Genomic DNA, 26,301 nt, shown 5'->3' with positions numbered 1-26,301 from the left:
AGCTATTGACCATAGCAGCCAATTTAGGAATTTCCAGAAACAACCTTGAAGACAACAGCAAACAGCAAGACCTAAGAACTGGGCTGTGTTGCTGCTCTAAACCTACGCATCCCGCGTGGGCATGCTCCCATGCTGCTCCTGACAACGTGCTCGCTGCGGCATCTTCAGCGCGCAGCTGAAAGAAAGCCCCAGAGTGACTGGATTGCAGGCAATCCAATGAACCCTAGCAGGGGCTGAATTAAAATTCGGAGGTCATGATTTTAAATGTGAGCATGCAGGTCCCTACTCACTGTTAATTTTGGAGAGTGTTACCTTGTCAATCTGCCTTTAATCCCTCTCCCACTTCCACCATCGTTCATGCTTTGTCACTCCTCTATTTCAGTACATTAAATGTTAATCTCCATTTGAAGTGAGACTTGCATTCCATACATTTCTGATTTGTTTTGCTACAAGTATAGTTCTTCCTTCAATGGAAAAGATTTCTAAGAAGAACCAAAGACTAGAAACTGCCCTATAAAACTCCGATCTTATTCTTAAACTGGGATTGATTAATCAAGGGGATAATAATTCTCTATCTCACAAAGAATTCTTAGAGAACTAGAATACAGAGTCTTGGCATCAGGTTCGGCCCTCTTAACCCTTAGCTATAATCATGGTTATCATTTTTACTTTTAGCTCTGTTCTCAATTACACAATTTATATCCTTGAAGACATTTTGAGCTGCTTCAGAGATTTTGAGAAAAAAAAGTATTCTGTTTTGAGTTATGCAAAGCAATCAGCGTGTTCCCATATTTGGCACATAAATTCATAATACTAAAATTCATAGGGAAATACTAAAACATGTTGGCTCATCACAGGTGACAAAAAAAAAGAAAATTAGATTAGTGTCTTACATTCAGTCTCTAAACTGCACTGTAGGAATGTTACAATTTAGATTAAACCCACATTTTATTTCCTATTCTGAAACAAACAAACAAAAAATCTCATCATTATTAAATGACAAAATAATTCTGGCATGTATCTCAATCTGTTGGTATTAATTTAAAAATACTGTATTTACTAAAAACATTTACATATTTTATGTACCCAAAACTTCTACATATTGTTAAAATCCCTATTCAGTATGGCACAGCCAATGTTAGAGGATAATATTCTGAACAAATATTAGTTACAGGGCAGATATTTAATTACAAAAATTTTGAGATTGTGAGGTGATTTGCAGAAATCCTATTTCAGATGTAACTTTTTATACACAAACGAATCTTGTTCTGGACTAGTCTCTTCTGAATTGTTTCACTCTTGGGTGACTACTTGAAAATAGAGGTCTGTCTTGGCTAGGATAGCATGCAAAATGTGTTTAGAATTTATGCAGCAGAGTGATCAATAAATTAAAGACAGTTCTGTGTAGCAGAGACTTCACTGTCATTCTTCCTATCCACCACCCGATTTAGAACATTTTGGGCCAGGTCCTTGGAGAAAATGAGACCCAGACATTTTCCATAATTAGGTTTAATTCATTGCTGTTCCTATAACTATAAGCCTGGTCTAAAGCTGGCCTTCAGTGAACATACTCTGCTGGGAACTTCCAAACATTTATTGCCTGAAGGCTTAAACCAGGTTCATAACAAAGTTAATCCCCAAAGACAAAATCTTGTCTAGACTCATTATGCCCTAGGGAATTTCAAGAACTCTGACAGGTAGGAATGTACTAAAGTGACCTTAAAATATCTGTTCTGGCAATTATCCACACTGAGGTTTTTTAGAAGAAAATGATGTCGCCCATTCATAGTTCACCTTGCCTATTGACAAGTAGAGATTATTCAAATTGGACATAAAAGAGTATAGAAAGATGAAAATTTAACATCACTCGATGAATGCAAAGTATTTTAAATAAATATTTTAATTCTATTGTTGGCATTTACAAGTAGAAAGCATACAGTATGTTACAAATATCAAAATGTGAAAAATATGAACGTTACATAAGTAACAAATGTAAAAAAAGTATTTTCTTACCTTCCCTGAAAGTAAGAAAACATTTCAGCATAGGAAAATATCAGTATCAAAAACACAGCTTAGGTGTAAAAAAAAAGTTTTTACACGGTATTAAAAAATGATCTACAAAATGGTGGAAAGAAAGAAGAGTTGAAAACTGACTTTATATAAATTATAAAAACTGGGTACTTGGGACAGATGTTAAGTGGTTGAAAAATAAGTCCAATCATAGGTTTTCTTTAGGTCGATTCTTTAAAATTTTAAAAGCATAGAACATTTTTCAATAAATAACTTCCAAAAGTGTCTCTGAGAAGTGCCGCTGAGAATATCATTCCACAGTAGGAAAGGAGCAGTGTTCTAAGACGCAGTCATTTTGTTCCTAGTGGAAGCCTGATGAAGGTCAGGAAACCGGAACGGTTTACAAAAAAAAAAAAAAAAAAAAAAGACTCAGAAGTTTTAACACGATTTTGTAGGAAAGTTCTAAAGTGCTGAACAAAATGACTTAACTTTAGTACCCACTGTCATGTAAAACTTAACTCAAATATCAGACATTTCTGAGCAACATCGAATATGGAATCTATAATTCTGAAGTGTTAATACTTAGTCTTTCATTCAAGGATAGGAGGGCCCTTTCTACACTTTACAAGGATTGCTTAAACCTCAAGGATCTTGCAATGCAAAACATAACAATGATAATACAATGGAAACGATACACATACCCCACTGAGAAAGCACAAATTCATTTCTGCAATGGCAACGGTATTGATTTTTAAAAAATCACAAATCAAACATTGGTAAATAAGAGAAAACTTTCCAAAGGCTGCATGCCACATAACTAGTTACAAAATACGATGCATGCAGGAAAATAAATTCAACCAAGCATATTTAAATTAAAGACTTGCGTTGAGTCTGTTTCAGCAGCATTGTGGTTATTATTTTTTAAAGTTTCCCTCCAAACACCAGTCCATACTGGCCTGTTTTGCAAACGGGACCCTCCTTAGTCGGCAACCTTACAAAGGTTTGAGTGTCCCTTGTTTTTCGATTTTTATAATGCCAGTACATAAAGTTCACACATACTGCTCCGCTTCCCCATCTTTGGGGACCGGTTTCGTTGTCCCATTCTTGCCTTCTTCGTTTGCTGCTGCTTTTTCTGGGAGAGATGCCAAATCTTTAAAAACGTCTACATAATGGCCGAAGCCAGGGCCCCAGTTCAAAAGGTTGTCCCAGTTGAAATTCCCTGCTTGCTGCCCAAGCCTCAAGGGCAGTGTGTTGTCAGCAGCCCCTGGTGCGGCTGCCTGTGTGCCCCCAGGTCCTCCCTCAGCCCTGCGGCCATGGTATCTTCTAGGCTTCAGTCTGGCTCCATAATTATCTTCATCATCTGCGTCAGATTCATTGACTTGAGATAATTTGGGCATCCTGGAAGTATACACCATTGGCTTTTCCCTGTCATATTCCATCTCTGAGCAAGTGAAAGACTCATGTGAATCACTGTCAGAAGAAGATTCTGGAGCTGGGATGCCGTCTGCTGGGTTCCTTGTTCTGGACAACGGCCTTCTGCAGTCCTCTTCTGAAGAAGACCTTCCATGATCTGCACTGCAGATACTTGGGTTCCTAGGGCGAGGGGTGTTTAGCCTCTCCACCTCTTCAATTGACAGTCCTACCGGAGGAGAAGACTCAAGAGGAATCTGCCCAATTGGCTGCTTTAAGCGACTCCCCGGCCTAGAGCCATGCGAGGCCATGGCCTGAGGACTCTTACTTCTCCTTCCCAGCCTCGTGGAGTAGTTGAAAATGCCAGGTTGGCAGGCATCACCATGCATTTCCAAAGTATTTCCGTCTCTTATTGGCAGATGCAATTCCCTGGCCGGGCTGTTCCTGTAGAAGGTGGAGGACTTCGAGAACGGGGCTGGGCTGTGGCGAGACAGGGGGTTGGGAGTTGGGCAAGCGGAGTGGCTCAGGGAGCTGGTTCTCAAGCCCTGACCATAGGAAGGCTGGTAAGTCAAACTGCTCGCTCCGAGGGGCATGGGGGACTGCCTCGCAAAGCCTAGGGGACTGTGCCTCTGGATAGAAAACTTAGGCGTGTGGCTGCGGAACTGCTTGTAGTGTTGGATGATGTCCGCGTCGGAAGGGGCGATGCTGCTGGCGTTGTCGATGTCGTAATGCTCTATCTCTTGCTCCGGAGAAGCCAAGGGGGCGCTGGGGATGGTTTCTGAGCTGTGGGGAAGGTCAGTCTCATCGTAGATGAGGTAGGGGTTCTCCCGCTCGATGATGTCTGGCTTCGGGTTCCCCTCAGGCTGCTTCCTCACAGTCATATCGTCCCCGTAGGGGGGGATATTGTCTGGGTCATCAAAAGCAACATTCTCACTTCCCTTCTTCTTCTTCTCCTTCGGTTTCTTCTCCTCTTTGGGGCTTTTGGTCTTCTTCCCCCTGCACTGGTTACACAGAATCAGGCTGAGGACCAGGAGGGCCAGGACGGTGGCGCAGCTGCCCACGATGGCAGGCACGGCCCACAGAGGCAGGGAGATCTCTTCAGGACCCTGGCTCAGAACACAGACATGGCCTCCAGGACTTCCAGCTTTGCACACTCTCCCCTGAGGACAGAGGACTCCGAGGCAGGCCACCACCGTCTCACAGGTCCTCCCAGTGTGCGACTCCGGGCAGTGACAGCTGAAGCCAGAGTGCAGGCCTGGCTCGCAGCTGCCCCCATTCTGGCATGGGTGCGAGGCGCAGTCTCCAGGAGGCACGCACTTGTAGGCGTACCACTGATTAATGCACAGCAAGTCGCCCCAGCAGGGGTTGCTGGCACAAATGTTCGGGCCGCGGCAGCCGATCTTCACGGAGGGATCTGTCTTAGAGATGGAGGCCAAGCTATGCTTCCCACTGAAAGGAAGACTTTCGCCACCATACAGCATAGAAGCAATGCAGCCGTCAAAACCTGCGGGACGAAGAAGGAGCTGTGAGGCATTGTAGAGAAAACCAAGACTTAAAACGCTGCCCTCGGGGACTCTGGTAAAAAGAAGCTGCACAGTCATGTCATGAGAGCTTAGAAACCACGGTCTCAGAGCCATCGCCCAGTCGGAAGACGGTAACTCTGTGCGTCTTACAACATAGCTCAAGGTATGTAAGATTTCCGTGACAAAAGTATGGAGAGAATTGCTCAGATATTGCTCTTTCTGAAAATTCATGAATGACTCAGCCTGGATTTTCTTTTTCTCCCTCTTTTTATTTATTTATCTATTTGTCCTATTTTTATAGTCTACAGACCAAGAACTGCATACATAGAAATACATAGAAATAAAAGGTATTAAGAAATACTTATAAAGAACAACAACAGCAAAAAGAACAACAAAAAAAAATAGCTTTAATCATTAGATATCATGCATTCTCCATAGAGGCGATATTGCTCCCAAGGAGCAGAACATCGGCTCCTCCTGGAGAGCAAAAGAAAAAGCTATTACAATGCTTTATGGTCCTCTAGAGCGCGGATATCGAGTGTAACTATGGCATGAACACTTCACGAGGTGGGAACGGCAGAAGTTAGAAAAAACCATCTAAAATGGCTCCTTAGAGGCAAATAATTATTATTATTTTTTTAAAGTTGAGAAACTCTTTGTTGGACTTGGATGTGCTAATATTGTTCATGCTCCTGTACGAGAGCCCAGGAATCTATTCTGACACTAACAAAAGAGTATGATTTACATTGGTTTGTTTCCTACAACATCCAAATGAATTATCGTCCATATTCTAAAATAAGCTAAGTATCTAAGAACAAGTTATGACCTGGACTTTTACTTTTGTGCCTTAAGTCTATTACTCTCCCCTGCATTTTTAAATTTTCCTGGTATCCTTCCACTGTAGTGGTATTTCCATCCCCGATACACTCTTTTTCCATGAGCTTCTGTAACATCTGCTTTTGTTCCTACTTTCCAGATTTTCTTTCTATGACTTAGTCTCTTTTATGTTTCATTTTCCTCTAAACAACCACTGACTCCCAGAGTTGCTTAAGCTAAGGCTCTAGGCTTTCTTTCCACTCCACACCCTCACATTAGGTTATCACATCCACGTTCCGTACTTCAGTTACCTGCTTGACTCGACTAACTCCTAGTATGTATTTCCAGCTGGTGTCTACTTCTGATTATAGTCCACCTATCCAAAAGTCTTTCGCAAAGGTGTTCCAAACCCCAAAGGTCTCAAACCACCATCTTGATATTTCCTGTAGACATGCTTCTTTCGGCACTGCTCTGCAGTTTCCTCTTTTGGTGGCACTGCCCTTCTTCTAGTTCACAAGTCAGAAACCTTCCTGAATTTCACCAAAACCATCAACAGTTTGGTTTATTTTAATTCCTAAAGAATTTCTCACCTATCCACTTCTTACTAACTCCTTTGCCACCACACTAGTTAAAAACTCACACAATACCTTGCCTAGATCACAACAATATCATCCCAGCTAATTTATGGAAGTGCACTCCTGTCCTCCTCCAATGCATTCTCCATGTTGTAACCTGAAAGATATTTAATATCACTGCATATCTAATCTTGACACTCCTAAGAGAACTTTTTTAGTGACTTCCCATTGTCCTGAGAGTAAGACCAAAAATGTGACATGGTCTGGAAGGCCCTGCTTCATTCTCCAACTTCATCCTTTACCTGTGACATCAGTCTCCAATATGCCAATAGGCCAGCTTCTGTGATCTTGACTTAATCTACTTTTTGTTAAGGTTTCTATCAATATCAATTAAGCTTTCATACTCTCCCATCTTCATTTTTATAGTTCAGATTGAAGTGCCAATGCCATTTTCGCAGGCAAGTTTCCCTTTTTTCCTTTTTTGGAAATCTCTTAGAATTCTATATTCCTTCTTCACATTTATTATATTCTAAAATAATATATTTACTTGTATAATGACTTCATTGATTTTCGTCTTCCTTACTTGGCCATGTGTCATGTGAAGAGAGTAGCTATTTATTTAGTCCACCATTGTACTCCCAGTGCCAAGTACGGGGCTCAATAAAATATCTGTCATGTGAGTGAACAAATGAATGAGTAAGTGAATTAATGAATAAATAAATGTTTGGTGGACAAGGGAAGCACTGTGGGCTGAATTATGAACTTGGTAGAGCAAGTGCAAATGGCTAAAGCAAGTGACGGCCAATCATATAGGCTTTCTAAGGATAGTTATGATAGTCTTAGAATCTGCATAATGGATATTTTCAGCAGTCCAACTACTTTGATGGGAACAATATTACCTTTCCTTTGCTCAACACAAGCATTTACCTGTTTGAGAATCTCGATGAGCTTGATTAGGTGGAATTCCTCCAAGAGATATAGTGAGCACATCGAGGCCACCAAAATCCTGGGTAGGGTGGATGATATCTCTGTTATATATTCTGTCGATGGACAGTACTGTGGCTGTTCCATTTTTTCCAATTAGAAAAGTATGCCAGTGACCATCGGCAACATACACTTCAGGAATATTTCTCTCCACTTTCCCAGCAATTCCTGCATCTGATGTAAAATGGACTTTGCCATTTTTAATCTGTAAAATGTATTAAAAAGAATGTACAATTAAACTATGATGTGCTTGAATAAAAACAGAATCAAAATAAAATGAAACCTTAAAATAATGATCAATTTGAAGCCAACAGACTAGCTGAAGAGTCTGGCTGTATCAGAGTACACTTAACCCATACTGCTTCTACAAATTTAGATAACATATACCTTCACATTCGATTGTTTCAATAGTTTGCAAGGTGTTATTATATTCATACCTAATTTTTCAAGATGCATTAAATTATCTTCCAGAACCCGACTGAGATAATAATGGAGTGAAAAACCATTTTAAGTAAAGTACACCTTTTTTTTAATTACTTCTAATTTAATCACAATGGCAAGCGTAAAAAAAAAAAAAAAAATCTGTCAGTTTAGTAAATGGTCCAGAGTGATCAAAAAAGGTTAAAACTACTTGCAAAAAGAAACATCAATGCTGAGGTAAAAATGAAGCATAGTTGGGAAAATCGACAAAAAGAAATTCTTTCATCTGTCATCTCTAACGCACTGGAATTTTAGAAGAAAGCATGTCTATTGTTTATATCATTTATTGAGATGAAAACTATGATGAATAACGAGTGAGTTCTTAATAATGAGGTGTCTGGGCAGGTCTTCACTTTGGCTGCCTTTCATAATTTATCTAAGGGGTATTTGGTTTCTTTGACTTTGCCCAGGAGAACACTGGGTAACAGGATGCTCCTACTCCAGTTTCCAGCTACCAAGTTTCCAGTATTCTGAGTACTTTAGAAAATGAAATAATTTATGAGGCAAGATGAACATTTGGTTCAGAGAGCATAATCCCATCATGCTGCCAGACAGAGCTGGTGCCTGGGCCGGGGGATGAAGTGGCACCGTGTATCAAGTGACAGGGATGAAAGGAGGGATAGGTTATTTTGTCACTCGGATCAAATGCTATTTCTACACGCAACAAACACAGCTGGTAGAACTAAAAATCAGTTCATTTTTGCTTTGTGGAAAATATGCCTAATACATTTACATACGTTATTCCTATTGTACTATTTTATTAAAGCGGCCTCTCTAGATAATAATATATTTCAGTACCAAACTCAGATGGGAAAAGAAAAGAAAGTTGTGGTTAAATGACAATAACACTTCATCAAATGGGCAATGTCTCATGAAACACACAGTAAAAACAGCAACCCCTCTTTGGGTAGAGCCAGAGTCCTTTTGGAAAGAATTCTTGGGAAGAGCCTTCTCCCAGCTCTGCGTTTCCCTCCTACCTGATCAAACCGTGGCATCCCTTTTATTCATCAGCTCTGATAAGAGAGTCTTTAGAATACACCATGGAGTCTGGTGAATGAGAACACAAGTTCCCATTGTAACATTTCTAATGTTTTGCTTCTCCCCAATAACACTCTCCCGGGCTCCTATATCCTTCCTAACTTAGAAAACATCATGCTCATTTTTATGCTAATTTTTTGCTTGGTTTGATTTACACACAGATTTATTTATTTTATTTACTTTTTAATCTAGAGCTCTGAGTCCCTCATCCCAACCCTGTACACTACACTTGGCCTCACTCAAAAACAAAAACAAAAGAACTATATGCCAAAACAATAGAATTGATTTGGAACAAACATAAAGTCCATCATCTGACAGTATCACAGAACTCCAAATATGGAGATACACAATTGCAGTAAAAGAAGGGAGATTTGTGAAATACTTTAAATATACCGTCAACACAATTATACACAAGTATGCTTCCTTCTGTTTTTCTATCTCAAATTCTCTCTACCTAACTTCTTTTTTATCTGAACAGATTCTATCTATTCTACATATTCTCCTCTCTCCTCACATTGCTATTGCTACCCACTCCTGATACTCTCCTCTCCAATCATTTGAAATCCTATTTACCCAACTCTCTCTTTTTTTTTTAAAATATCATCTAGCTGCCTTTGTGTGTGAGAGAGAGGGAGAAGGGAGAGGTGGATTGATGAAGGGAGGAAGGAAGGAAGGAAGGAAGGAAGGAAGGAAGGAAGGAGAAGAAAGAAAGAAAGAGAAAGGGAGAGAAAGAATGAAAGGGAGAGAAAGAGAGAAAGAAAAAGAGAAAAAAAGAGAGAAAGAAAGAAACTGTCAGAAAGTGAGCCAAAAAAAAGAAAGAAGAAAACCAGGGGCCTTAGTCACCGATAAGCTAAATGAAAAGTAACAGTCCCTCCTGACTAGCTTCCTAGCCTGTATAAGTAGACCGTATTCCTGTCATCCAAATAACTTGCCTGCTTACTTACAACAGCCATTCTCTTCTTGTCTATTTTGTTCTCCTTATTCACTGTTTTTTTAATCTACTTATTTTACCTGCCAAGCCCCTTAATCTCTAAAAAGCTACTTTTCAAAATATTCATACCAAAAAAATGTGCATTTTGGTCTGTATTAGTCATTATTTTTATTCATTAGCATTTACTTTTCCTTCAGAAAAAAAAAAAAAATCTCTTTCTAAGTGCATGCTACCAATGTAAGAAAATCTGGAGAAGTTGCATGCTGCTGTCCTGTTGGAAATGCAAGATTTTATGGTGACAAAAATGGATCCTGACATTCAGCTTCTTCCTTAAGGAAAAAAAAAAAAAAGTTCTGTCTCTGATTTCTTCAACCACATTGTATTTTGTATCTCTTGGCTTAAAGAGATAATGTAAAGAAATATTTCATATGTCATTTAAATGGCACGAGGACTTGGAAAGCAGCTTAACAGATAATGCACAGACCTCAATGTCAAAGCCTCTCAACGCATATAAAAAAAGTGTTTCTCATAGACTGTGAAGGTTTACTTCTTTCTGGACTTCATTACTTTCTTAGGTTCTGATACACTTTCCAGTGCAAATTATAAACACCAAATAATAATAGAATACAATGGGCTTTGTTTTGCAGTAGCTTTATTCATTCTGAACTGGGCTCTTTGTTTCAATAATGGAGGTAAAGTTATAACCTGAAGATGTTATTTTGTACTGGATTAGAGCAGAGTTCCTCAACCTCATTACTCTTGACATTCTGGACTCCATATTTTTTTGCTGTGGGGTGCTGTGTTGTGCAATGTAGGATGTTCAGTGACATGCCTGACCTCTACCTACTAGATGCTGGTAGCGCCCCTTCCCCACTGTGACAATAAAAAATACCTCCAGATTGAAAAAGGAGGAAAAAAAATGTTTTTAGCATTTTAATAAAACATTTCATCAAGAAAAAATTGCCTCAGGACATTGTCACATGTCCCCTGGGGTGGGGGAGGGATAAACATCAACCTCAGTCAAGAATGACCTAACTATGAGGATTGTGAGAATTTTAGAAAGATTTTTTTGTACTACTTATTAAAGATACGTGCATGCACCATAACAACCAGAGTTGACTTGGATGGAGAGAAATTTTAAGAATAAAGAGGTTGAAGTTTAGAGGTGAACATCTGTTTTTATTTTTAGTATTTTATGTGAATTAAACCTAGTAATTTGCTATGTATATTGCCTTTTGTCTTCATGAACTAAGCTCCTAGTAATTTTCAAAAACATTGATTTATAGGTGAAAATAATATAGGAAATATGGGTTTATGTTCTTCAGAATTTACCAAAATTCATATAAAAATTATGAGTAGTATTATAATATCAAAGTGATATCAATAGAAATCAGTCAAGATAACTAAACTAAAGAAACTGATGATTTAAAAGATGAAGTCTTATTTGTGGGAAAGAAAGCAGACTGATAGAAATTATGAAAGCTAAGAGCTGAAGGAAAATGTATCTCTAAGGAAATTATTCACCAGTTTAGCATTTCATTTATAGTGAAAATATTATGTAAAAGTCTAATGATAAGTCAATACATTGTTCTCATGAAATAGAATGTTTAAAAATAATTTATTTAGAAATTATTTGGAGAACTCAGCTGTGATTTAACTTACAATAATTCCAAAGATAGTGAATTGGCTATATGCTCCAGAATAAAGCCAGATAATTTAAAAATGTTTTTCCTTATTCTAGTCCCACCAATTAATATAAGCATATTAGTGTTTGGAATAATTTTTGGAGACTTTTTTTTTTTTTTAATCTTAAAGACACATTATCTTTTTGTTTTACTTTGTTTAAAAGTAGAGAAATAAAAGCAATATAAATTTTTATTTGACAAAACAGATTGCAACAAATTCTTTCTATGCTGGCCTACCTAGCAGTGGTCTTTACTCGAAACCAAGACAAAAGTGTTTAGAAACCAAACCATTCAGATCTTTGTTACTCTGGCCAATGCCTGGGGAATAGTTAAGATAGATGATATTGGAATAGTGCCCAGCATTAGTCGGAACTCTAATGGGTTGTAAAGAAAAGGACAGAAATTATGGGCGAAGTGATTTAAACCATGACACAGCAGGCGGTCTAATCAAATGAAGTCACCATTAGCTTTTATCTTACCTTCACAGTAGTGTAATTGCTGCTTTCTTGGATATGGATTAAAATGCCATTCTCGCTTCTTGTTCTGAATTTTATTTCCAGACTGTTCACACCAAAAGGCTCCAACATGGCACCTCGTATGCTCTGTCTTAACAAATATTCCCGCTTCTCATTCTGACTCATGTGGTAATCCAAGCGCCCTTTGCCTTCTAACGATAAGGCAGTGTCAGGAGTAATAGCTGAAAGCCAATGAAGAAAGGGAAAAATGAATGTGTCCATTTGGCTTCTTAAATAGTTTTTAGAGGTGACAAAAACTATAAAAAAATTTTGGAATCAATGTTCCCCAATCTTCCCCTTGAAAAAAATTATTTCCACTTGTGAATTATTGTGTAAGTTAATTTCAAACACTTAAATCCAATTCAGAAGCATTAATCATTTGGGCAATATTCATTAACATATTTGATATATGATATAAGTCATGAATACCCATAGAGATACCACCTGTTAAAAATATGGAATTGAAAAATGTGTTTATAATAAGTTTTACTGTGCTTCCAAAATTCACGAATGAATATACGTTTCACAGTTAAATGATTTATAATCTTAAGCCTCTAGCACATTACAAATTTGGACAAAGAAGTGCACAATCAAATATTTATATTTGTAGCAACTTTATTAGTAGTAATAATCATATGATCACATAGAATTTAGTTTATCATTACATGTAATTGTCATGTATAATTATAATTTATCATAATGTGATAAAATGTCCACACTACTGAACTTTAGAAGACAGTGAATATAGCTAAGGAAAGGACATAAAGCAAATGAACTCCAAAGGGTTTCAGCATTGAATAGTATACTTTATAAAGGTGAATTTTATAGTATGTGAGTTCTATCTCAATTTAAAAAAAGGACCTCAGGCATTTCTCAAGCCAATGACTCATTTCATATTCCAGACATAATTGGGTTCTTACTTACTAAATACTCACTATGATAAAAAAATATTATGTGACAGCATACTTTTTTTATGTTTTGATTTTATCCTTGAAATTAAACATAATTGTACCTTCTTCTAGTAAGATCTTTTCAACTACATTATATCCTTAATGTGATCATGAATTTCTATTCATTCTCATACTTTAATAGAATCAAGACTTCTTAAGAAGTGGTCAAATAACTGCAATGACTTTAAGTAGTAATCACATATTTGAAAATAAAGCATAGTAACTCCATATTTGAAAATAAAGCAAATTTTATAAAAGAAACCCCATTAGGATTAGTGGGATACACAGCTTAAAATTAGAGAATGCCATGTTCGAAAGATGGCTTGAACACCACTAATGTCTTATTAAAAATAGTATTAGCATTTAAAAGCAAATAACAATAAAAAGATTTAAAAAGACTCAAAACCGGGGCGCCTGGGTGGCTCAGTCGTTAAGCGTCTGCCTTCGGCTCAGGTCATGATCCCGGGGTCCTGGGATCGAGCCCCGCATCAGGCTCTCTGCTCGGCCGGGAGCCTGCTTCTCCCTCTCCCACTCCCCCTGCTTGTGTTCCCTCTCTAGCTGTCTCTCTCTCTGTCGGTCAAATAAATAAAATAAAATCTTTGAAAAAAAAAATAAAATAAAAAAAATAAAAAGACTCAAAACCAATTCTAATAATTATAAACTAAAATGCAAGTATTGGAGCGTCTGGGTAGTTCAATCAGTTAAGTGTCTGACTCTTTTTTTTTTTTAATTTTTATTTATTTATTTGAGAGAGAGAGAGAAAGCAGGAGGAGGAGGAAGGTCAGAGGGAGAAGCAGGGAGAGGGTCAGAGGGAGAAGCAGACTCCCTGCTGAGCACAGAGCCGGATGCTGGACTCGATCCAGGGACTCAATCCTGGGACTCGATCCTGGGACTCCGGGATCATAACCTGAGCCGAAGGCAGACTCTTAACCAACTGAGCCACCCAGGCACCCAAGTATCTGGCTCTTGATTTTGGGTCAAGTTATGACCTCAGGGTCATGAAACAGAGCCCTGCGATGGGCTCTGTGCTGAACGGGGAGTCTGCTTGAGATTCTCTCTCTCCCTTTGCCTCTGCCCCTCCTCTCTCTCTCTCTCTCAAAATAAATGAATAAAATCTTAAAAAAATAAAATAATAAAATAAAATGCAAGTATCACCCTTAATTATAATAGATTACACTGACAATGTATGATGTTCGAACACAGTATCCAGTCATTTAGTACTTACACTTTTCTACCACATAAGAAATATATACTGGAGAAATATCCCCTACAGGCAGATAATACTAAGCCAAAACCTGGGTTAGCCCTCGACCTTATAAATTGTCTAACATTCCCATCAATTAGGTTCACTATGGTAATAAATTCATAAAATGGAAATTAAAAATTTAGGTAAATAATTCTAAAAGAATATCACTCTTCTTCAAGTTAAAAAATAAGTAGAAAATGTCACTATATTTTTACCAATTATTCCCATTTAATATTTTCAGCATTTAGAATGAAAACAATTCTTTGAATACAATTACATATTTAAGAGCATATATTTATGCTTTTCATGATTATTATAATATCCTGCAAAAGATAAAACAGCTTGCATACATTTTTCACAGTATTTTCCAGTTAGTCCTTCTTTGCAATGACACAGCTGCCATGACCAGTAGTCCATACACGTGCCACCATGTTGGCAGGGACTGTGAGTGCAAGCACCTTCCAGTCTAGGACATCTAAAAGGAAATCGTAATAAAGACTCGTAAGGCACAAAATAAAGTGTGTGAGGGCATTCGTTAAAATCAGATATAAACTTTTATTAACTTGCTGAGTTTTATGCACTCACTTCTTTGAAACTCAAGTTACAACTACATTTGGAGCATCTCCTCAAATTAGGAGCTGTCCTGTAACACATGTTCTGCCTCATTCACAAAGGAGAAAATTAAACAAAATGACATCTTACACAATACATAAAAAGAGGTGATAATTTCTTCTTTGAATGAATTCTTGTTGGAGTAGGACATCTTTGGTTAATGTTACTAAGGGCCACATATTTATTTGCTTACACATCTCCTCCCAGACAACTCATTCAACTGATGCTAATTGAATGCTTACTGTATGCCAATTATAAGCATACTATTCTAAGCATGGGGGTAAAGTGATGAAAAAATCCATATGTTCATGGAGTATTTATTTTTCCTTGTGGAGGATACAGTCAAAAAACAAAATAAAACAAAAATTAGATAAATGTGGGGTATGTTAGAATGAAGAAAGTTCTATGGGAAAATTAAGATAGACAGAGTATTGGGAGCTTTTTGGGGGTGGGGGCGGTGTTGCTGGATCCTCTGGATTCATCAGTGAAGGAAGGACCCATCTTTGTAAAGACCTAAACAAATTGAAAGAGCAAAGCATATTTGGTAGAAGACCATTCCAGGCAGAGGAAACAGAAAGTAAGAAAGTCTTGAAGTGAAAGTATACCTACTATGTTTGAGAAACACTGAGGGGCCCAATAAATAAAATATTTTATAATTAATCAAATTATTGCTTGTTAAAAATGTATCAAGTTTTTGAAAATATACACGTTTGTATCTAAAACTATTTAATGTCAAATTGTTTTTGGCATACATTATCACTAACATTTATATATTATTATTATATGCCAGGTTCTTTTCTGTGAGATTTACTCTACTTAAGTCATTATAAACTTCCCAACAACTACTTAAGGTAACGTGAAGCATATACAAGCATACGTGCATACATAGTTTTTCTTAGACTCCAGAAAACAAGAGTTAACTCTCTAACTAAATATCACATTTTATGCCAAACAAAATTTCGCAACTATAAATAAATATTTAAAATTCAAAACAATGTAAAACATTTGATGCTTTTAGGGCTTTAGGCACAATAATCTCATCTTTGGATGCTCAATTATGAAAATTTTGTGCATTTTTTCTTTAAAATAGTAAGAAATAAAATTGCCATACTGATCTAGGATGCCTTGTGCGGCCAAAGCTTGGCTGGGTTCCAGAGGCCTTCCATTGACTGCAAATTCCATTATACACCCAACAAAATCATGGCTTTCCACATGTCCTCTCCTCTGAAGGATCGGTTCTAGCGATCTGGTACCTCCAACTGTGACTCGATTTGGCTGAACATCAAGAGTCCTACATAAGAAAGCAAAGATAAGTATATTAGTTCCAACATGATAGATTTCAGTAGAATGTTTAGTTTTAAAAACAGCGAACATAACTTTTTCTGGCATGTGTTATAGCGTGGTAAATTTGAAGGAAAATATTTCCTATTGGGGCGCCTGGGTGGTTCAGTCGTTAAGCGTCTGCCTTCGGCTCAGGTCATGATCCCAGGGTCCTGGGATCGAGCCCCATGTCGGACTCCCTGCTCAGTGGAGAGTCTGCTTCTCCCTCTCCCTTTGCCTGCCTCTCTGCCTACTTGTGCTCTCTATCTCTCTGTCAAATAAATAAATAAAATCTTTAAAAAAAAATAAAAATTAATTAATTAATTAAAAAAAATATTTCCTATTGGTGCATATCTTCTAACAGATTTCTACAGGATTATTAGGTTTTCAAGGTATGAAAAATAATAAAACTTATGGAAATGACATTTTCAGTTAGTCAAATGGGATGTATAAAACAATGTTGAATTTGCAAGAGGAAGCATATTATCAGAAGGAAGATACAGTGCAGTAGAAAGAGTGACAACTCTATTATTAATGTTAGTTTATATTTTTTGTTCATTACAAGATGATAACGATGTCAATAAGTTAATTAATACCATGGATGGTATGTCGATATTTATTTTTCTCTGTTGCTATTTCTTTTAAAATCACTTATGTTTTAGATGACATAATGCTGTGTTTCAGCTTGAGGTGCCATTGAAAAATATCTGTGGATAATTGTCACATACAACTTTCAGAGAAGGTATTTAAAACGAGTGGGGTCCTTAGCCTAACCTTGCAGGACCCAAGTCACATGCAACGATTTCATGAATCATCTCAAAGAGTATAGGCTACGTTAGTCTTTCCTTCCTCTAGCTTTATACTCATCTCTACCGCTTCATTTCACACCATTTTTACATATTCTGTACACAAGTTATTAACTTTTTATTTTACAGCATGAAAATTGAGGGTAAACTATTGTAAACTTTTATAACACTTAGCATAATACAATTATCTTTAAATGTATAATTTCCTCTTTTTTTTTTTTAAGTAGGCTCCACGTCCAGTGTGGAGCCTAATGCAGGGCTCGAACTCATGACCCTGAAATCAAGACCGGAGCTGAGATCAAGAGTCAGACGCTCAACTGACTGAGCCACCCAGGCGTCCCGGTGTAATTTCCTTTTTAATGTCAATTAATAATAAAGATCAAACTAATAATTTTACTCACCAGTCATCTGAAACTGCCACATTACTGACAGTGCAGTACCCTGGTTCTTGGTTCTCAGTACAAGAGTCCACAGTTAAGGAAGCTGCCTATAAAGCAGAAGGAAACATTCATCTTGGGTTCTGCCAACCCCATTGTCCTTTTCAGCCAACACTACCCAGCACTTGTTTTTACATGGACATGATTTTGAAATTGTGATAACAATTAGTATATTATGACATAGTACAATTACAATATCAAATTTTGGACACATATTTCTTTCACATGTCTAAAACTGTGAAAGCATTACATATAAGAGGTGGGAGGGTACTTTTAAAAATCTTCTCCAGCCCCTTTGTTTTATAAATGAAAAACTATAAATGCCATTAATGTCTCTTACAATATCATACAGGAAGCTTATGGGACATATGGGACAGCTTCCTGGGGTTACAATCTTGAGAAACCTGTTTAAGGTATTATCCAGCTATTCTAACAAATGAAAAGACATTAGAGTTCTGATTTTCAGAAGCCTTATTCCAATAATATTTTAGTCGTATTTACAAAAATATTTTCAAAGCACAGTGTAAATACTATTAGAGCAATCTATGAAAATTATTATACTTGTATTAAAAATAAAGTTTGAGACAAAGTAAACAAGTCAGTTAGATGCCCCTTCCACTTATGATAAGAATCTTTATTTATAAATAGTGTATTACAGTGCATTTATGCATTATTAGAATGCATTATTATCTATTGTGATACAGTAGAAACTCCCCAATAATATTTAAATTACAACTAACAGTAACTATTTTTGCATTCCAAGAAATGCATACCCCCGAGACAAAACTCTTCTGTTTACTAGAACATATGAATGCTGAATACTCGATGTGATCAATAAATGGAGTTATCAAATCGTGGTCACAAGATTCAGGAATATGACAGAAGTCAGGTTTCTCCATATTGAGCAACGGCCACTAGAGATGGCTGTGGTCTGGTTTAAGACCAAGGTTGTTGCATATTCATGTTATCCTGTGCTCTGCAATGCTATTGTAATGCCCCTCCTTCGTTCCCCAAACTGCAGTAAAATTCTGCAAGTGACAAAACTTTGCTAATTTTAGTTGGTGAAATTATAAGGATGATATTCACAATGTGGTATTTCAGAACATGGCCAGTAAATCACAGGAGAATGCCTAACCCCAAATCCAGAAGTACAGGAGGACTAAGGGTTTCTCCCAAGGCAAACAGTAAAGGGTTCTACTTAAATTTACTTGAATGCCACAAGCAGGGCTAATCCAATTATATAATAAAAATATAAATACTATGCAAGTATTAATTTTTAAGAATGGTTTTCATTTGAGGTTAATTGTAATAAAAGCAAAGCAAATGTCAGAAACAGCACAGGGAGGTTGAGCGAGTTGACTAACATTACACCTGACTTATATGCAAAAGTATCAGGTTCTCTGCCTTCCTGAATCATTACATATGGAAATGACTCATTTCCTTAACATCCAATGTTTATCAATGGTGGATATTATTTTTTAGAGATTGTCCATAAAAAATTATATTTGGATGGGACATTTGTAAAAGTGTATCTTAAATATCTACATTTCAAAAATAAAGAATGGGGTCAATTTATAGTTTTTGTGCATCAAATATTACTGGCTAAAATATTCAAAGATTTTTCTATCAGTTAATTATTAGAATTGATTATAAACTCCATACAATAAATTCTCATGAGCCATGCAAATCTTTTCCCGGCCACCTTCTCAAGGCAATTATAATAAATACTAATATTTTTAGGAAACACACTTCCAATTCTGTGTCAAGAATTTCATGCCTCATTTAGTTAATTCTTTCAATAGTTAATTTTTTTCCAGTGTTCTATAATAATTGAGTGACATTCAGTCTCAAAAGCAATATCAGGTTTTTGAGATACAATTTGTGTCGCTCATATTGACTATTTGACTTAAGCACAATTCCCTTTAATTTATTTCTAAAACAAAATGTTTACACATCCCTCTTTGTATACTATGCAAAGTGTCCCTCCATTCTAGAGATCCCTAAAGCTATCACAAACTACAGAATATCACATAGATATTTATGAATGTCTCAAATAGGAAAAAAAAGAACCCATCTTACATAATGGCATCGTATTTCGAAAGGTCAATCTTAATAGTTAATATAGTTTTCTTATTTTCTAAAAGCTTCTTGATACAGCACAAAGAAAGAACGCCAGAGGGCAAGTTTTATTTGAATAGCAGCTTGTGCAATTTAATCTTCAGAGTTAAATGTGCTTTCTCTTACCGTTGAATTTTTCTACCAGTACTGCTGTAAATTGAGATGTTTCTATCCTGTCTATTCAATGATTCAAAGCTGAGAAGTTAATGATTTTGCCAGTTTCTAACAAAATCCCTTTGAACTGCAGAAAATGACAGATTCAAAATCCAGTAGGGGCCTTATTTTGGATGTTCTTTAAAATTGGATGACATTTTTTTCCTCTGACTGAAGAACTAATGACAAAGGTATTTTTTTTCCACATTTGGTATTCTTTAAAACTTGATGACTATGGCCACACTTTACAAATGAACTGAAAGCACTTTTTTTCTATCCCTTTTGGCATACACACAGTACCTCTTTCTTTGCTCTCCCTCTTGCTCCCAAATGCTAGTTCAATAGAATTTAAATCTTCATGAAATGTAAAGGGACCTGGGAGGTCATCAGATAAAACCATCTATTCTACATAAACGTCTGTTGACCACACCTCAGCAATTTGGTTATCTCACATATGCTCGGAGGATTGGGGTGAGTTACCTTCTATGCCCCATTAGGGTCCTGTCATTATTAGTAAATCATTGTGGCTCATGGAAGCCCCGATATACAATATAGACAGCAGACTCCACACGTTTGTTCTAATTCTGTCAGGTTTGATAATGCTGGGGTAAATTGATAGTCAGGAATGCTGGAATTCTCTAAATCTGTATTCTCCTAGAGGTCCTTCTCTGAGCATACTAGTTTGGTATTAGGCCGGTTTTAAAAATCTCAGGCAGAAATGAACATACTGACTTACTACTAACCTAAAAAATTATTATTTCCAAGTTTTGTTTGTTATACCCCTATTAGGATTCACTGAAGTCAGTGTGACTTTTTAGGCACTACTCATAATTAAAACTTTATTGAGGTTAAGTAAAAGATTTTTTTTTTTTAACCTCAAAAGGCTATATGGGGCAGTGCTGTTGGAAACTCAGGATGACTAACATTTATCAAGCACCTATTTAATATCAAATATATAAAATTTTAGATATGATTTATATTAATCTTTGCATTAATATCAAAATGTGGAGATATTATTCCCATTTATAAACCAAATTTTTATTTTCAGTTCAACCCCTTTTCAATAAACAAAGCCACCTTGAATTACTATCAAATCAAAGCTCCAAATGAGTACTTTTCAAGTAGATTTTTTAAATAAATTACTTTACAAACATTGATGCTCTAAATTGCAATTATTGTTACTAAATTTTATTCTTGTTTTGATCTTATTTTCAGAATTTTAGGGGTAATTTTGTTAAGTAAAAATTTTATAAATTAAATATATTAGAAAAAAGTTATAATTACAGAATATTAACACCTGCATAAGAAAATGGAAGACAACATATAATGAAAATGATTCACAAATTTTCACTGATGCTTTTATTGTTTTCTCACATATATTTCAATAGACTACATCTAATAACCTGGCAGAACCCTGAATGCAACACAGTGGATATGGGGATATCTGTGGATGAATATCAGGACATCTAACCTTGATGGTGATGATACGATTATCTGGTCATCTTTAGACCCATCACTATTCTCTTTTTTTTTTTTTTCCTTGTATGAAAATATTTCTGTATTTAAAAAGTTGTTTAAATCTTCTTTCCTATTTTATGTTAGAGTTGAGGGGAGAAAAACCATTATAGCTGATGTCATTAAAAAAGCCCCAAAGCACATGGATTTAAAATACTCTGGAAAAACAAATGGAGAATTTTGTCCTTTGACAAAGACTGCTTGTTATCTATATTTGTCAGAAAAAAATTAACATAATAAGATTGCTTCTGTCTTATGCCTTTATGAAACTTGTAATTATAAAGGGCACAAAAATTTTTGTTTTAAACTATGGATCACAGAAAAAATAGCAAAAACATGGTAAAAAACATTTTCTATGTTCTTTCTGCAAGTTGTTTATATGTAGTCCAACAATATAAAGTGTTCCCAAAATTTAGTGTTAAAAATATTTGTATCATCGGGCGCCTGGGTGGCTAAGTTGGTTAAAAATATTTGTATCATCAGACAAATATATGATTCATTTGATCAGTTTCAGAACCATATAACTCATTATAATATTTTTTATATTTTTCAGATTGCCACAGAGCTAAGAGATAAAACTATAATCATTTAGATCCCAAGTTTCTTCATTTAAAAATTATTTCAGAGCATGTATTTTGGGTTTTTTTGGCTAATTTTTATTTTAACATATGACTTTATGCTTTTTCATTCTATTTCTTTTGAAGGGTGAAATGTAAATTTTAAAGAGTAGTTATAATTTTAAAACCCTGATGTAAAATCCAAATATATTTTAAAATAGTTTTTGTTAGCAATTACTTTTTCAAAAACCCTTGATTGTTGTTGAAAATGGGGGGATCCATGAAGAGATAGTTGGGAAGGCAAATAAATGAATACATAAATAAATAAGTCTTTCCATTCTATTGCTCTATCTCAAATGTTTTCAAACCCTAATAGGGAAAATACATCATGCATTTTCCTTTATAAAGAAAAATATTGTTTAATGAACATAAATACTAAGTAAATATGCACCACCTTATTGTAATATGAGAGCCATATAATTAAATGGAATATAATATGGAAATCTTTAATATTACTGAGTTTATAATTCTGAGAATACCTTAGATAGTCAACAAACAAAAACTTCATTTTCATACCATGTTGTAGACCTCACAGATGACAGCACATTGAGGTTCTGGTACAGTAAGAATTACTCACTACTGTATTGGAATATGTATTAGTATCATCTTTTGTCAATAATTTATTTGTAGGAAAGTTTTTTTCATTTGTTTTCAAATTGTTTCTTCAGTTAGGGCTGGGATACTTAGAAAAGTAGCCATTTTAAGTACAGTTCTGACGTGGCCGTAAACACATATAGGAAATGTATAAAATGAAATGTTTATGCACTAGGATGTTTTCTTTATTTTGCTACATTTTGTTGTTTTTGAGACAAGTTGTTTTTTGTGACAAATAGTTGTCGTGAGCAAAAGAAAGACATTACCTCTTTGCTGCTGTAGTTCATAACAAAACTGGTCAAATTTGCACCTCAATTCATGCTTTAACTTGAAGGCTTGATTGACCGGATGTACAACAAGTAAACAAGCTTTAACATAGAATGAAATGTCTTACCATTCCTGCTCTCCGGGCGATCACGGTGTGAAAATGTCCATCTGACACCTTCTTCATGGTGGTGAGTTTATATGTACCACTGCCTAGATTATAAGAGAATCTTAGTCTTTCTTCAGCAATTTCAAGGGCCAAAAACTCAGCCCGGTCCCCTGTCTGGTTGTCATAGTTGTAAAGCAGTAAAGCATGACTTTTAATAGTTGAAAATTTGACATAAATATAGTTGTTATTGGGATCCAAGCTGGGAAATTCCATGTATGATAACTCCTCAAATCCGTAGCTATTCAACTCACAGTGTTTTCCAAAGACACCTATAGATGGGAGAATTGACAGATTGATACATGAAATTCCAGTGACGTGTTAGGAAATGACTTTGATTAAGATATTCTTAAATTACAATAATGAATCATGCTTTTAACAACCTTTTTTGTATTAATCTCCAAAGAAAACTGTCTAAACTAAGTTGAAATAGAACAAATTAATGATCTTTAAAACACACAAGAGGTGAAAAAACTGCTGTATTTGTTTTTCTTTGGCCAACTAGGAAACATCTAAGTAGGTCTCATTTGTAAAAATTAGAATTAGTGGAATGGAGTATGTCTGAAGAGATTTCCTTCCTGGAAACCTTTCAGAATTAGTTTGTCAACTTTTTAAAAGTTTTAATATGCTGCAATTTTCAACCGAGATAACTTCCTTTATAATATATAATTCTCAAAAACAATTTCAATTCAATTGAGGTTGGCAAATTTTGTTTTGACCTTAAAAAATATTAGTCCCTGTCCTCATGGTATTTTCAGGAGCCACAAGATCAGGGAAGGGAATCACTGTTGTTCGGGAAGGAAATAACTGTCTTAAGTTTTTATCTCTTTCTTGTTTTATACCTTCTTTGGGTATGATTTACAACAGGCTACTTTAAAATAGCTTTCTGCCTTTTTTCTGAAACCCGGAATTCCCACTTGTTTGTGCTGGTTCTTTCTCAACTTGAAAAATGAGTTTTATTGATGTTACGATGTTACGCCAAAATTCTTTTCCCACAAATATTAGTCGACTGTAGCAAATGATTGGAAAATTAACCCACGCCAATACATCATGATTCTTACTAACTTGCAAAGGTTCCATTCCTTAATTTTGGCTGTACATCTCTCATAAATGCATTAAATTTAGAGTCAGGGAATTGTTCAGCTAGAAGAAACTAATGCCATCATTTCACAGAATATTTAAAACTTGCCTGAGGTCACAGAACCATGGGAGACAGAGCCAAAACTTGAGGCCAGATCTACTGATTGTCTAGTTGTTTTGACTGCACTACATCTTATATCCAAATGTTCTTTAAATTAAAATGGCCTAGAAGCTGCTGTAAAAGCTTGTGTTGTTTATCTTTTCCTGCTCTGTCAAGGCTGAGATAATATTCATTATAAATGTGCCGGAAATATGCATATTATTTATTTTTAAACATTAAATGAAGTTAAAAAGTAAAGAAATTATAGAAATTATATATACTATGTATATCATATGTCATACATTTATGTATACATAATATATCATAAATATATGATATATATCATATAGTATTATATTTATAATTTATATCATATATATAACATATATGCAACAAACTTTAAAAGTTTATTTATATTAAATATACATTTACTATATTATATATACCTTACTTATATATACAGAAAGAGTAACCAAAGTTAAAGAAACAGCAGAGATAAACTATACAAATAAAATAGATTGTTGAAGAAAAAAAATTGTACTATATGTTCTCTCAGGACTCTCCTGATTAAATTTTGGTAAAAATATGAACATGGACTTAAAAATTAAATATAGGGGTGTCTGGGTGGCCCAGTAGGTTAAGCATCTGACTCTTGGTTCCAGCTCAGGTGGTGATCTCGGGGTTGTGAGACAGAGCCCCGCATTGGGCTCTGTGCTGAGTGCAGAGTCTGCTAAAGTTTCTCTCTCCCTCACCCTCTACCCCTCCCTGCCTCATTCTCTCTCTCTTTCTCTTGTAAATAAATAAATCCTTTAAAAAAATTGAATATAGGGCCCCTGGCTGGCTCAGTCAGTTAAGCGTCTGCCTTCGGCTCAGGTCATGATCTCAGGGTGCTGGGATGGAGCCCCGCATCGGCCTCCCTGCTCAGAGGGGAATTTGCTTCCCCCTCTACGCCTCCCCCTGCTCCATGCTCTCTCACAAATAAATAAATAAAATCTTTAAAAACAATTGAATATAAATATATGTAGAAAGCATATAGATACTGGGAAGATGTCCTATATTTTTATTCAAATTGATACTTGATACAAATTGATTCAGATATTTTCAGGCGTGAAAATGTTTGTTTATGGAATATTGTTCTTCTTAAAGAGTTTTATTATTGTTTCTAGAAAAAGGTAGATTTTTGTTTTTGAAATAAAATAAAATTTAAGGAAGATTTTAAAACAGCCCTTCAAATGAAATGTCACGAAATAAAACTACATAAAGATCAAGAGAAATTATTAAAATTACTCTAATAAGGAATATTCTGTGAGTGGGTAATTACACATACATACACATACATATGAAGTTATCATTATACAGGCTCCCTTTACAAAATCTTAAGCACTTTATGTTTTTCTAAATTACAATCTAAAAAAATAAAAATCTAAAAAAAATTTAAAAATCCAAGCAACAAATCTTTCACTGATGAGAAAGTAAACAGTGCAATTTTTTTTTCCAACTTCAAAATTATAGTTAAGATGTTGATTTATAGGATGCATGTGTAACTACCTCCAGCTATTTGTTTGAGGCATTCCATCTGTCATTTGTATTTGCGTGTTCCACCCCCATTCAATTTGAAAAGGAAAATACTTTGTCCTTTTAATTCTATCTCTCTGGTCTCAAGTCATGTATTACCGTTTCAAGGTTTTCTGTTTTTCTTTTTTTTTTCTTTTATAAATCTTCTGTTGCCAAAGGACAACGTCAAAGTTTAAATCACTGGGGGTTTTTTTTCTGTTGTTTTTTGGTTTTTGCCACTGGGATAAATGGAGGGAGAAATTTGCCCTGTGATCTGTGATCTGTCTCTAATTCATATTGCTGAGCTAGTCCCCTGGGATCTCTGGTAGGGTGAGGGCAACGTCCATTTGGACCCCAAGACACTTTTGCCCAATAGGCAACGATTGTTGTATCAGCTACACTGCAGCAACGATTTGTTTCTATTTGATATCAATTATCTTAAGTCCTCATATTTGCAACTGCAATGTAAAGGAATCTCTAACAATGTAAAAACCTTTCTTCAGTCACTTTGAAAATCATTTTTTTCCACTTTTCATTCCAATCCCCTTATCTTTCATTCCAATCCCCATATCTTAACACAAGTTAAGCCATGAAACCTGCTTGTGGTTATCTGTCGAAAGCAGCACCCTTTAGGATTATAAGAGATTATTGAAAGAAGTTTTGGGAGATCTGAAGTTGTGCTTATTTTGACCTTAATCTGCTTTTCACTGCTTCAGAGGCATTGTTGGTGAGAATCTTAGAGAAATTTTAAAAAGCAGGGATACTGTAAATGTCACACTGGACTGAAAATAAAATTGTGTTC

The 26,301-nt window shown here is 35.7% G+C and overlaps 1 protein-coding gene across 2 annotated transcripts in view; it reads right to left on the bottom strand.

Annotated features, from left to right (window-relative positions):
* Nucleotides 1-1,882: 1,882 nt before the first annotated feature.
* Nucleotides 1,883-26,301, bottom strand: part of FAT4 (FAT atypical cadherin 4) — a 175,630-nt gene continuing 151,211 nt past the window's right edge. For both annotated transcript variants that reach the window (XM_036071427.2, XM_078069205.1), the window contains 7 exons: nucleotides 22,730-23,037; nucleotides 17,303-17,388; nucleotides 15,887-16,066; nucleotides 14,514-14,638; nucleotides 11,932-12,149; nucleotides 7,262-7,523; nucleotides 1,883-4,924 (listed from right to left, as the gene is read on the bottom strand). In XM_036071427.2, the coding sequence (XP_035927320.2) occupies nucleotides 3,060-4,924; nucleotides 7,262-7,523; nucleotides 11,932-12,149; nucleotides 14,514-14,638; nucleotides 15,887-16,066; nucleotides 17,303-17,388; nucleotides 22,730-23,037 (3,044 nt within the window). In that variant the 3' untranslated portion in view covers nucleotides 1,883-3,059. The remainder of the gene's footprint in view (nucleotides 4,925-7,261; nucleotides 7,524-11,931; nucleotides 12,150-14,513; nucleotides 14,639-15,886; nucleotides 16,067-17,302; nucleotides 17,389-22,729; nucleotides 23,038-26,301) is intronic.

Source organism: Halichoerus grypus, chromosome 3 (assembly GCF_964656455.1).
Source record: "Halichoerus grypus chromosome 3, mHalGry1.hap1.1, whole genome shotgun sequence".
NCBI classification, from domain to species: Eukaryota; Metazoa; Chordata; class Mammalia; order Carnivora; family Phocidae; genus Halichoerus; species Halichoerus grypus.
The sequence above is the reverse complement of the archived record's forward strand: the minus strand, read 5'-3'. Positions and strand labels throughout refer to the sequence as shown.